Source organism: Pelodiscus sinensis, chromosome 11, assembly GCF_052426305.1.
Source record: "Pelodiscus sinensis isolate ZL-2025 chromosome 11, ASM5242630v1, whole genome shotgun sequence".
In the NCBI taxonomy this organism is placed as follows: domain Eukaryota; kingdom Metazoa; phylum Chordata; order Testudines; family Trionychidae; genus Pelodiscus; species Pelodiscus sinensis.
Genome location: NC_143062.1, coordinates 37,722,134 through 37,735,433, shown reverse-complemented (window position 1 = coordinate 37,735,433; position 13,300 = coordinate 37,722,134). Strand labels below are relative to the sequence as shown.

Genomic DNA, 13,300 nt, shown 5'->3' with positions numbered 1-13,300 from the left:
GTTCACCAGAAAATATACAAAAGAGATCGCAACTCATGCAAATGAGTCCCTCATTAGATTATTTTTTGCTGAGAAAACTCGTAGTGTAGATGTAGCCACATTGACTGGCAGTGAAGTGCAGAAGCAACAGATGTAATATTAAGACCAAGACTGTATGTCCCTAAGAAAATTAAGGGAAAAGGAGGCTGAAGGATTCCTGTTTTTAAAAACAAGGAGCTGAGGGCCCTGTGATATTGCCCTGCCAAAACTGGAGTTGCAGAAATGGTTCTGTTTTCCCCAAGGATCCAAGTTATAATAGGTTTCCTAGTCAGGAAGAAGCAGTTATCACTCAACACCACATAGTACTGGAACAAGAGCTATGCATTTTCCCATTGGCATTTCAACTTTTCCCTGTAGGGGTGGGACACCTTATAAAAGCAGATCATGAAACACTGCCTAAACCAGTGTGGAAGGAAAGGGCAAGTTGTGAATGAAGAGATCTAAGAGGCTCTTCAGGAGGGATCTAGGTGAGGAAATGCAGCTACATAACAGACCCAAATTGCTTCCATTTACCATATGGAAATGACTCTCTCTCAAATCAAGTCACTATTTGGGCTAGTTGAGAATTTGTTATTCTGTTCACACAACTTTACTATTACCAATATCAAATGAAAGAGCAAAATCAAACAGATGGAGGTAGCCTGAAAATCGATCAGTTTCCCTGAAATGTGAATGAATAAACTATCTATTCTAGTTTAAGAAGGATCATAACCTGCAAATATGTGATGTATGTGATGCAGTTCGTACACATGGAACAAATGGAAACCATCTGGAGACAGACTGAAGTGCCACAGAATCATATAAATTGGATGGCCTTGATGCTTTTTAAAGCCTTGAAAGAGAACAGAAAAGGGGGGAAAAAGCTTAGACTAGAATGAGTTTATCTAAATTCTTCTAACATGGGGTAAAGTAACAGATCTGGTAAAATACTTCCTTTTCCAGAATCTATATTATCTTCTGATTAGATCCTCAGCGGCTTATAAATTGGCATAGTTCAATTGTCTTGGATAGAGTTGTACTGACTTACACAAGCAGAATCTTATAAAGACACAATTGCAGTAAATGAGTGGGATAAATTAAAGTTTTGGAAATCAGAGTAGGAAAGTGTAGGTCTGGCTTGCTAGACCTCCAGTGAGTACAGTGTGTTTAATCTCTCAATTACAAAATTGAATGAATGATATGAAAGACAAAGACATGATCACTGGAGGAAACTATAATAGATAATGCTTGAGACTTCAGAATAGATGCACTAATCAACATAGGAATAATTTAGTTTGTATAAAAATATAAAAAATTGCTGCATCCATGACTGGTTGTCGAACAATTGTACTAAACATCAAGTTGGTTCCCGGAGTTCTGCAGGAACAAAACAGAATCAATGAGTATTATTGGCATGAATTTTATACTGCCAATGCAGAAGACTGAATGGTACGTTGGGGGAACATATAAATGCAGAACCAAATGTTATCTCGACTGGAGCTCTGATGCCCCAGTGCAGCACACTGTGCAGTCTGAAGCAAATAGGATCATCATCAATCTAGAACAGTACTTAGGAAGCAAATTACAAAACAAACAAACAAAAACATTCCATGTGAAATACAAGGGAAGTAACAGCCAATACTGTAAGCCTATGAAAATTCCTTCAATTTTAGGTTTTAAAAGCATAACTGGTAAACAAATAGTGGGCACTGCTGACCACTTATGTCTCAGTAGTACTGTGCTCTGTTCAGAAAGTTGGACTAAAATTCATAATCTAAGGTCAAGCATTCAAATATATTTCAGAGATTTCATTGCTTCCTATTTTAATTTAGAGATGCCTTTTGAAATAAAAGGCAGATGAGTAATTAGATGAAAGTTACCTAGTTGCTAAAAAGAACTGAGACCTAATAAGATCAGTAATTATAGTCTTCTTCAAACAAGATGCAAAGGATCCTTGAGGAAGTGAACGATTAACAGAGCTGGTAATAACTGAGGCCAAGGTATGTATACAATGTATCGATCACTGGGAGAGCCAAGGATCAGGACAAGCAGGGGGAGAGATGCACCTGCTGAAAAAAATCTTCTTAATTGTGTTGATATTGAACTGGGACAGATACAAAAGGCAGGAAAACCACAAATTGCTGATGGCAGTGGGAGGAACAAAAAAGAAAGATGCCAGGAGGGTCACCACTTAAGTAATTGTCTCCCGATTCTAGTAATTTTGTAACAGAATTTTACATTATACAGTTATTTGATGGATAGTACAGAATAATGCCATAAGAAAGAGACTTTGCATAAATATTTTGAGTAAAATACTGGGACCAGGCTTGCTTTAAAAGCATTCAATTACTCCATAATATCAGACAGCTCAGGAGCTCCAAGCAAGTCTCCTCCTTTCCTTCTGCTCCATGAAACACGATGGGAAGGAGTGGCTAGCTCTCAGCTGTTTTGATCCCAAAATGCAGTTTTATCAGTGAAATAATAGTTGAGTTAAATTTTCTGTCAGCCCTCAATAAAGGGAAGGTTTGAAAGGCAAAAGTCACAAGAAAAAGGAGCGACAAGGAGTCCTGTAACACTTTCTAGACTAACAGATGAATTGGAGCATAAGCTCAGGATTAAACAAAGACTGTGAATGGCTAGCTAATTACAAAAGCAGTTTCTCCTCTCTTGGTGTTCACACCTTCAGATCAGGTGCTAGAAGTGGGCCTCATCCTCCCTGATTGAATTTACCTCGTTATCTCTAGCCTGATTCTTGCCTGCATATTTATATCTGCCTCTGGAAATTTCCAGTCCATTCATCTGATGAAGTGGGTCTTTGCCCATGAAAGCTTATGCTCCAATACATCTGTTAGTCTCTAAGGTGCTACAGGACTCCTTGTCGCTTTTGCAAATCCAAACTAACACGGCTACCCCTCTGATAAGAAAAAGGAGGACAGAGGAGATACTGTAGATCCCTGTTTATGTCTGTGGTTAATTTATCTTCAGAAAGACCTGGTTGATCAGTAAAAGGAGAAAAAACCAGCAACAAAGTCTATACATAAGTCTTTGCTGTAATATATATTGTTCACTAGTCCCAGGTCTACAGATACTCTAACTTAGTTGTCATACTCTTTCATGTTCATCATGTGAACCTCCTGGGATTGAATGGAAATCATGCAGAGCTAGAAGTGTACCTGCCAAACAAGCAAACAAATCCATAGAGGAGTTATTTCAAAATAGTTTTTAAGCAAATACTGAAGGCTGTTTTACTACAATTTCCATTTTTCCCAGTCCGTGTTTATAATTGATCCCAGTATAGATTATTCCTCCAGCACCTCCATCTTCTTACACATAACATTTTAAGCTTAGCTCTCTGCAGACCCAGCACTTAGGTAGTGGTGGTCACAGCAGGTAAGCAGTAGGAGGAAGAGGCACCTTTGAAGCATTGGCTAGCTTTGCTTACGCAGCAGTGTTTCAAAGGAAAACTGTTTGAGCTCTGAGCCTGGGCTTCTAAGAGAATCACTACCACTCCTGAGAAATTGCTTGCTATCTTAAGCTTGAACCTTGATTGCAGGAAGCTATACTAAGAGGCTCCTATTTCACTATCTTGAAATTAACAGGTCCAGTTTAAATGATGCTTGAGGAGAGAATGATTCCTCCTCTCATGGCCCAAACTCCCATTACTGCTCAGGTTGAAGTTGTCTTTCATAAAAACGAGGTAGGATGAGAAATCACAATTACTAAAATGATGAATAAGGACATAACCAGTGCTAATTATGCAGGCAAAACTCAAGGTAAATGCCAGAGCCCAAGACAGAGTGCAAGTTTTTTTGTGACTACAATTCACTGTGACAAAATCAAGAGGTTTTAGAAAATTATTAAACCTTTCAGAAAGTAGATGTTAAGGAATGTCAATGTGAATATTAATGTTTCCCATAAAAGAAGCTTTTGTGCCTGAAGTCCATGTTCATACAATCAGCAGAAAATTCAAAATTAATCTTTGGTGTATGATAAAAGGCTGAGATAGAACAAAAGAAAAGACGAACATAAAGGGAAAAGACACTGAAGAAACAATATCAGACAAAAAATACCTTGCACATCTATAGCTCCTTATGAAATACACTGTCCTCCCTTTACCCCAGTGATCAGAAACTGTACCAAAAGACAGATTAAAAAGCTCCTCTTATACAAATCAGAGCAAACCAACCCATTCCCTATCACTCCCCAAAGACCTGTTCTGAAGCTCACTGAAGTCAGGGAGAGCCTTCATGTTAATTTCAGTGGGCTTTGAATTAGGCAGTATACACCTAATTTATTTTCAGAAGCAAAGCCATAAATTATGATGATCTGTCTCCATACTTAGAGAAATGTTATTTACAATTTTAAAGCATTTTTTTTTATTTTGTACTGCTGACACTACCTGGTTGAGCAATTGATTGTGCAGACAGATTTCTTTGTCATATCATATGCCCTGGCATGCTTGTCCTGCTTAAGCACAATGTCAGGCTCTCCAAACAAGGTGAGACATCTTCCCCTGCCCCACACACCTGCGAAGTGGCCATAAACTAGTCAGGGATAAATAAAACTGAAAGGCCTGGCAGTGTTCAACAGTAGCATGATCGAGAGGTCTTCAGAGCTAGGACACCTGCGAATATGCTAACATGCAGTCTTGGAGAAGGTCCAGAAAAACCAGTTCTCATGCAAAATTCCAGAATATGGTAAAAAATAGTGCAGTAACAGGACACAAATCTCTGATTTTCATATCAGTATTCCTCTCTCACAACTCTCCAGCTTGCAGATTGATCCTGCTTGCAGTTTGCCAGCCCTCTCCACAAGCAGAACAGGGTCTTGCCCCTGCTTTGTGGCTTACTAACAAGGGCTTGCCTCTCTTCCTTGGTTCCTTGACAAGGGCTTGTTTGGGCTTTCCAGCACAGCAGTCAGGTCTCTTCCCTGTTCCCTGGCCCTTACACAAAGCACTAAGTAAAGCACTACAATGTATCCCTACATGATTTATAATAAATTGAATGAAAATAACATTTCTTTGTTTTATTTCTATCTAACACTTGACTTGTATGTGGGAGGAGAACAGAATAACTGCATGTTATGATTTCCTATTGAAGTTAAAGTAGTTCGGGATCTTCAGAATCAGAACACAGAACTCAACCCATGCTAAGATTTATACTGGGGAAAACAATGAACAGTACTGGGATTTTCTTCATAATCATCCTATGATTCTCAAGTACAGAGAATTAGGTCCAGTATAGACACACTCCATTTATATACCTTGTAGTAAGTCCAGTAAAATGTATACATTGAGTATGTCTGCATTGGACCCAACTGTCCTCTTCTTTTGGTGTAAAAGAGGAGTAACTCCATTCACTCTGCTGGGGTGACACTGGTGCAGAACACTAAAGGAAGGAATCAGGTCCTTAGGAGAGTGGCATTTTTATTTTTCCTCCGCAGATCAAATCCCTTGCAGTAAATGTCAGGAAGTAGAAGTTATCCATGGATGATCAAATTATGTCACTGGAGCAAATCTCTCAGTACTCACGGGCTCACTGGGTGCTATCCATCCTAGGCTGTAAACAGAAGCCAAGGAGTAGAAAGTCTACTAACATGGACTAAAGTCAAGGAATGAGGAAAGTGGCTGTGTTGCATGCTCTTGCACTTCATTACAGCATTGGTTTGGGGCTGTGTGGGTTTAGTGAGGCATTACTGGGGTCTGAGAGCTCAGATAGAGAATAATTGCTATGTGTGGCATATTCCTAAATGGAAACATGTCAGTTGGACAGGAGCTAATGGTAGTGCCCCATACTAATTACAAGGCTTCAGTCTCTACTTAAGGAACGCATTTCTTGGAAACTCTGCAAATTTAGATCCCTTAAACCTTTTGAGTACTTCTTTCCTGCCTTCTACAGAGAACAGCAGAATTTGCATGGCATAGTTCCTTGTCCATTCTTTCATTCAATCCAGGATTTAAGGAGACCTTGTGTGGGTGACTTTTGGCACTATACTGACTGAATAGTTGTGGATCTGTCGGTGTCTAGTAGCTCAGTAAATAATCACTCCAATGAAGTATGGTCCTTTCAGCACCCTTATGCACGACTATACTATTGGTACCAAACATTGAAGTTCTTCGCCTCCGATATGTGGTTACTGCCCTTGCAATTTATTTGTACACTCAATAGGACCAATATGCCTAGTAGCACAGAATTATGTGACTGTCAATGTAAAGTTTGATACCACACACAATTTGATGCCACACACTGAATTAAATGACAGAGAAGCAATCAGTTCTGTGTCATTGAATTCAGCAATAGCCAGTAATTTACAATGGGGCTGTATTGTTTTAATAAATAGAAATACCAATGAAATGTAGTGGCTTCTATCTGTTTGAATTTAGCAAGGTCACTGGTAATAAGTTTTTTGTACTGTGTTTTGATTAGTTTTTTGTGTTATGCAGTGCCTGGAATGTATTGATGGTGTGAGGAAAAAAATGCTAATAAATGCAATTAATTATTTTGTTTTAATGTACATGCACAGATATTGGATGTATTTTGTATGTTTTATTATAAGTTTATAAAAATCTTGGGAACCCTTCAGGATGAAAAGTACCACATAAATATAAACTTTTTTTAATGATATAAGCTAAATGCTCAGTTGCTGTTAGTCTATCTCTCCAGATTTCATTTTACATCAGGCAAGTAGTCCAGTTACATCATTTGAGATTCTAGTCAACATCTTTGCTTCTGGTACAACCTGAAGCTAGAACCTATAGAAATGTGAGGGACCAAGGGAGGGATACAAGTCAATTGGATTGGTTCCAGTCCCTCACTCAGTAGCTGGTTCATAGGATGGTATTGATGGGTACTTCAAAGGTGACCTGCTAGATGGAGGAAGAGTTGTGCAATTATTCTTGCCATGGACATGAGGAAGAGTGAAGAGATAAATAGCAAGAGTACGAAAAAGGTGATCAAATTAGACCATTTGCCAATGCAATTGTCAAAGTCAGACAGGACTCACAGATTTGGCAGACTGCTCTGTTTATTCTGCAAAGCTTTGCTAGAATGCATGGAGGAAATGTGAGTACCATACAAGGTTCAAACCCCTAGATTTTATACAGTCAAAAGGCCAAGTTAACAAGATCAAAGGGTGTGGCAAAACTTCACATTATTAGTGTGGTTAAGTATCTTCATTTCAATATTAAGCACACAGCAATCTCCTGGCTATATCTCCCTGATTATCTGGAATTGTTTCCTGTCTAACACTTAATGTTCCTTTTCCTGTTAAACTCAGGCCCAAATTGGCTAGCACCTTGATCTGCATACCTACAATCAACATTAACATACTTTTCTTCTTTCTCTTAAAAAGACAAACAGAATTCCTTCAACTTATTCAGTTATTACAGCACAATTCATCTTTTTCTTACAGTATAATTCTTTCTACTTTCACAATCCCTCCTTTTGGTCAAGCTTCGCCTATGACCAACAATTACTGGGTTCCTTGCATTAACCGTTCTTTGTCTCTCTGTTCATCAGTGATATTTAAAATCATCAGATTAGCACTCTGGTGAGGGGTAGCTAGCTGTGTGATATGTTTTGCACAGTTTTGGATACAACAGGAGATTAACTGAAAACATACAAAAATCATTAAGATCCCAAATAGGATAGTCAGGGCTCCCTGAAACAACCAGTTTCCTATGCCAGAGAAATTGAACAAGTTACTCAGCCATTTCCACAGGGAACTTGGCTCTTCGTGAGGAAGATATGCAATCTTCTCTAAGTAGTTAGCGCGATCTATTACATCATTGGTGTTGTCTGGTATATATACACAACATTCTTTGCCAATGAGAGCACAGGTGCCTCCTTTTGCTGCCAGCACTATATCCAATGCCTGACGGTTTTGGAGGACCACTTGTCTGATCGCTCCCGTTTCTTTGGCCAGGGCCCTTAAACTTTCTCCAGTTTCATTTGCCATGATTTCAACTACTGCTTGTAACCTCAGAAGCCTTTTTGCATGATGTATTACTCCCCCAAGTGGGATAAAGGAACCACCAATAGCCTCTTCCCAAGTTAAAGGGCTTATGTGATTCACATACCATTGGGCATCCGACAGGTCCCTTCTTTTTCGCATAAAATTACGGAGGCGTTCTCGTGGGAAGGACTCTAACACTCGGAATTGTGGGAAGAGTTGGGCGGGATAACAGATACCTGACCAGTTAACTGGTAATGTGGTATAGGCCTTTGTCCCACAGACCCAATGATGCCCTATCAAAGCCGGGAAGGGTCGGTTGCACCCCTTTGCCATATAGGTGTCTACAAAGGAGGAGTAATATCCCCCGAAGGGCACACGGTGATTCTCCTTACGGGGAGTGGTGTTATTTGCATGGCATTGAAAGATTGTACTGTTCTCACTAGGGTGGCTGTAGCGGGAGCAGGAGAGTGATTTCCCTGTTTGATCCCAGGTTGAGAAAAAATTCATATCCCCATACCCGGTCCTCCATTTTTCAATCTTGTTTGAATAATCCCATACACCATTGGTTACAATATGCTGAAGACAACTGCTCCTCCCCAGATTCAGCCCCGTCCCATTACACACCCAACACCAGTGACCTTTTCCCTCCACCACGCTTATCCATTTAGATACATTTATTCCTACTGCTTCCCAAGTGTCATTACTGTTCCATGTCTTGTTAAACGGATGAGGTCCTCCGGTGAGGCCTGGGGAATTAAGTGGGATTGCCAAGACAGGAACACCAGCTTGTGAGTGGGCTGGGATGTGGCTGCAGACCCAGCAATTAGAGATATTAAGGGTCTGAGCGATCCATACTTGCTGGTGGATAAAAGAATTGTCATTGTCATTGTGGATTCCCCAGACCTTAAGACACCAGTAGCCGAGGAACAGGCCCCACCAGAGGCACATGCTGGAGGCAAGACCCTTTTTGGTTCTGACAACCTCAGCTGAGGGAACCGCAGTCACGGTTTTATGTCCACCAGGCAGCAGGCGCTAGGCTCACTGCTGCTTCTTCTTGGGCCTTGCTTTTGGTTGTCGTCTGCTTCAGGCAATCCTTACGTGAACGTAGGTTGTAAGGTATTGCAGGCTGTTCCTCTACGTCTTCTTCTGGAGTCAAAATTGACTCTGCGTGGTCCTGAGGCGATGGCTGGTCTGCTGGGGGTGGTGCCTTCTTACACTGAGAAGCATGTATCCATGCTGCTATGCCGGATAGCTTAACAGCCGTCTGGGTAGTGAGCAGCACCTGATGTGGACCCTTCCACCGGGGTTCCAAGGCGTGTTTTCGTTGGTGGTGTCGTATGTAGACCCAATCACCTGTCTCGAGGGTGTGGCAGGCGTCAGAGGTGGGTTCGGTTGGCCAGGCGGCTCGAACCTGTGAATGGAAGTGACTTACAGCTTGCATTAGTCCCTTGCAGTACTGAAGGAGTATACTGTGAGTCAAGTTCAAGTCTGAGACTGGAGTAATGGTAGCCATTGTTCGCATAGGGCGCCCCATAACAATTTCAAAAGGACTTAATTTATGTCTCTGGGATGGGGTGGATCGAATTTCCATAAGGGCCAATGGTAAGGCTGCTGGCCAGCTTAACCCTGTAGAGTCACAAATTTTTGCAAGCTTATTTTTTAGCATGCCATTTCGTCTTTCAACTGCACCTGCGCTCTGTGGGTGGTAGGGACAGTGCAGCAAGTGCGTGACATGTAATACACGATCCAGGTGCTGAACAAGTTGTCCAGTAAAATGTGTACCCCGGTCACTGGACAAAGTGGCAGGAATTCCTTTGGCAGGCGTAATATGATTTAACAAACATTTGGCAACAGACAGTGAATCAGCTTTGCGACAAGGAAAGGCTTCAATCCAGCCCGAAAATAAGCATACCATAACCAGAATGAATTCATAGCGTTGACACTTAGGCATTTGTACAAAATCAAGCTGCCAATGCAAGAACAGTGCCTGGGGCAGGCCTCGGAACCCTTGAGCTACCTTTACAGGTTTGCCAACATTGTAGCTTTGGCAAGTGGTACAGGCGGCACAGTGGCGAGCTGCAAAAGAGCTGAAATGGGGGGCCCACCATCCTGCCTTAGTTACAGCAGAGATCATACCCTCCTTTCCGACATGCGAAACGCCGTGTAGCAGGGCGGCCAAAGCTGGGTAGAGCGAGAAGGGGGCCACAAAGGCACCACTAGGCGAGCGCCAAAGGGAATCAGGGTGTAGAGAGCAACCCTGGGTGACCCAGGAGTCTTTTTCTGTTTCTGGGGCTGAGTCTTGGAGCAGAGTAAGTTCAGAAAGGGATGGTACAGAAAGGGAGCCAAGAAATGCATCTGGGGAAGGTTCTATGGCAGCAGCATGTTTAGCAGCTGCATCAGCAAATGCATTACCCTTAGCAACATCAGTATCTGCTGTGGAGTGGCCCGGGCACTTAACAATAGCTAAGGCAGATGGGAGTAAAACTGCATACAGGAGAGCAGAAATGTAGGGGCCATTCTTGATAGGGGTACCAGCAGAGGTAAGGAAACCCCGAGCTTGCCAGAGGGTGCCAAAGTCATGTACAACCCCAAAAGCATATCGAGAATCAGTATAAATGGTGGCGGAGCGTCCCTCAGCCAGAAAGCAAGCGCGGGTTAGGGCAACTAGTTCCGCAACTTGTGCTGAGGTCACAGAAGGTAAAGGCGCAGCTTCTAGGGTTTCAGAGAGTGATACCACAGCGTATCCTGCAAGGAGACGACCTTGGCTATCTCTAAAGCAGGAACCGTCAGTGAATAACACAAGGTCGGAGTTAGAGACAGGGACATCAGAAAGGTCGGGGCGCGGGACGGTGACAGCAGAGACAGTTGCAAGGCAGTCGTGGGGTTCACCGTCATTAGACAGAGGAAGGAGAGTGGCAGGGTTCAGCTGAGAACAGCGCTTTATGGTGATATGCGAAGCCAAAAGCAGTAAAAGTTCGTACCTAGTGAGGCGGGCAGAGGAAAGGTGAGCTGTATTACGTTGTAGCAGGAGAGTTTCTACAGAGTGAGGGACCATGAGAGAAACAGGAGAGCGGAGGACAAGGGACTCAGACATTTCAATCAGGCGTGCTGCGGCAGCCACAGCACGCAGACAGGGGGGTAGACCTTGGGCAACAGGATCCAAGGTGGCAGAGAAATAAGCTACTGGACGATTTTTGCCACCATGCTCCTGAGTAAGAACCCCAAGTGCACACCCAGATTGCTCGTGGCAGAAAAGGGTAAAGGGCTTACAATAGTCAGGTAACCCTAAGGCGGGGGCAGAAGCCAAACTCTGTTTGAGAGAAATAAAAGCAGATTCGGCCTCTGGGGGCCATGGCATAGGGTCAGGTACAGAGAACCGAGTGAGTTCTTGGAGCGGTTTAGCGAGAGAAGAATATTGGGCAACCCATTGTCTACAAAAACCCGCCATGCCCAAAAATTTTCTGACTTGGCGTGGGGAGCGAGGTCGGGGAAAGCTAAGGATGGCTTGGATGCGGGTGGGAGAAAGCGTACGGGAACCCTGGGAGAGAAGAAAGCCAAGGTATGTGACAGAGACTTGGCAGAGCTGTAGCTTAGAGCGAGAAGCCTTGTGGCCTTTGTTTGCTAGGGAAGTGAGAAGCAGTAAAGAGTCAGTTTCTGAGGCAGATAATGAAGGGGAACAGAGGAGTAGGTCATCTACATATTGGACCAGTGTGGACCCTGCTGGGAAAACCAGGTCGGCGAGGTCTCTGGCTAATGCTTGGGAAAAGTAAGACGGGCTTTCTGTATACCCCTGGGGAAGTGTGGTCCATGTGTACTGCTGCCCCTTGTAAGAAAAGGCAAAAAGATACTGGGACTTAGGGTGAACCGGGACAGAAAAGAAAGCAGAGCACAAATCCACAACAGTAAAATGAGTTGCATCTGGCGGGATAGAAGCCAGAATCGTAGCTGGGTTAGGGACTACAGGAAAGGTGGGTATGACAATGCGGTTAATGGCTCGAAGATCCTGAACAAACCGCCATGATTTACCATCAGCTTTTCGAACTGGGAGGATAGGGGTGTTACAGGGGCTGGAACAGGGGACAATAATGCCTTGTTCCTGCAGTGCGGTCATGACTGGAGCAATGCCAGCCTCTGCTTCAGGATTTAGAGGGTACTGGGACAGGCGAGGCAGGGGTTTGGAGTCATCAATGGTAATGCGAACAGGTTCAGTATTTAAATGGCCCACCTCAGATGGGTGTGATGGCCATAGAGAGGAAGGAACCTGCGAAATTAGATGTTCAAGGGACGGAACCAATGGATAACAGGGGATCGGAGTGGAAAGGGAAGTTTCAGACAGCAGGGAGGCTGCAGAATCACACAGGGAGGACTGGGGAATTTGAAGGTAGACACCATCCGGGGAGCAGTAGATGGTACAGCCAAGTTTACATAACAGATCCCGACCCAAAAGGTTTACCGGAGTGGAGTCAGAGAGAAGGAATGCATGATCTGCGGAGAGGGGACCAACTTGAACCGGTAGGGGTTTTGAAAGGGGATAAGGGGTTGAGATTCCCGTAATGCCCACAGCGGACACGGTTTTTCCAGAGCGGGGAACTGCAGGCAGGTCGGTAGTACGGACTGCAGAGAGTGAAGCTCCTGTATCAACGAGGAAAGGGAGAGAGAGATCATTGACAGTCAGGACACATTCACCAGTGGGGGAGAGAGGTAGTAAGGGAGCTAAAATTTCCTGAGGTTCCCCGGCATCCCGTCATTGTTGCGGCGCAAAGTAAGGCTGGGGATCAGCCGGCAGGGAGCCTAGCTGATTGCCTGCAAGGTTATTAGGTCGGCGCGGACACTCGTTCTTCCAGTGTCCGGGCTGCTTACAGTAATTACAGACACCTCCAAAACCTGAAAATCCAGTTCCACGGCCTCCCCCGCGACCACGCCCCCGTCCTTGGTGCCCCCCCGTCCCCGGTACTGTCTGCCCTGCCCTGAATAATGCTGTATTTGCAGAGCCATTAACTTTTGTGAGGACTGTTCCTCTTTCCCTTTTAGAGTGCGGTGACAATGCTCTGCTACTGCTTGCAATTTGTCCATGGTTTCGGTCTCCCATCCAACACTTATTTTCTTTAACATACTACTAGTAGCTGGTAGGAGACCATCAACAAACGCATGCGCCAGGGCCCCCTGTCCATTTTCATCGGGCTGTTGTATTCCTGAATGTTGTAAGAAAATGTCTGTTAGCCGGGTCCGATAATCTCCCGGACTCTCCCCTTGCCTTTGTTTGCAACAGCGTATGGCTGCCCAGTTTGGTTTAGGGGACCACACTCGGGGAATGGCTTCGTGTAGGCGT

General features: G+C 43.8%; 2 protein-coding genes across 8 annotated transcripts in view; one reads left to right on the top strand and one right to left on the bottom strand.

The window, feature by feature from the left end:
• Nucleotides 1-13,300, top strand: part of LOC102454172 (contactin-4) — a 749,532-nt gene that overhangs the window by 179,270 nt on the left and 556,962 nt on the right. The window lies entirely within an intron of this gene.
• On the bottom strand, nt 7,017-9,066 carry LOC149523817 (uncharacterized). Its single transcript, XM_089781238.1, has one exon. The coding sequence runs from the start codon at nt 8,917-8,919 to the stop codon at nt 7,489-7,491; it is 1,431 nt and encodes a 476-aa protein (XP_089637364.1). The 5' UTR covers nt 8,920-9,066; the 3' UTR covers nt 7,017-7,488.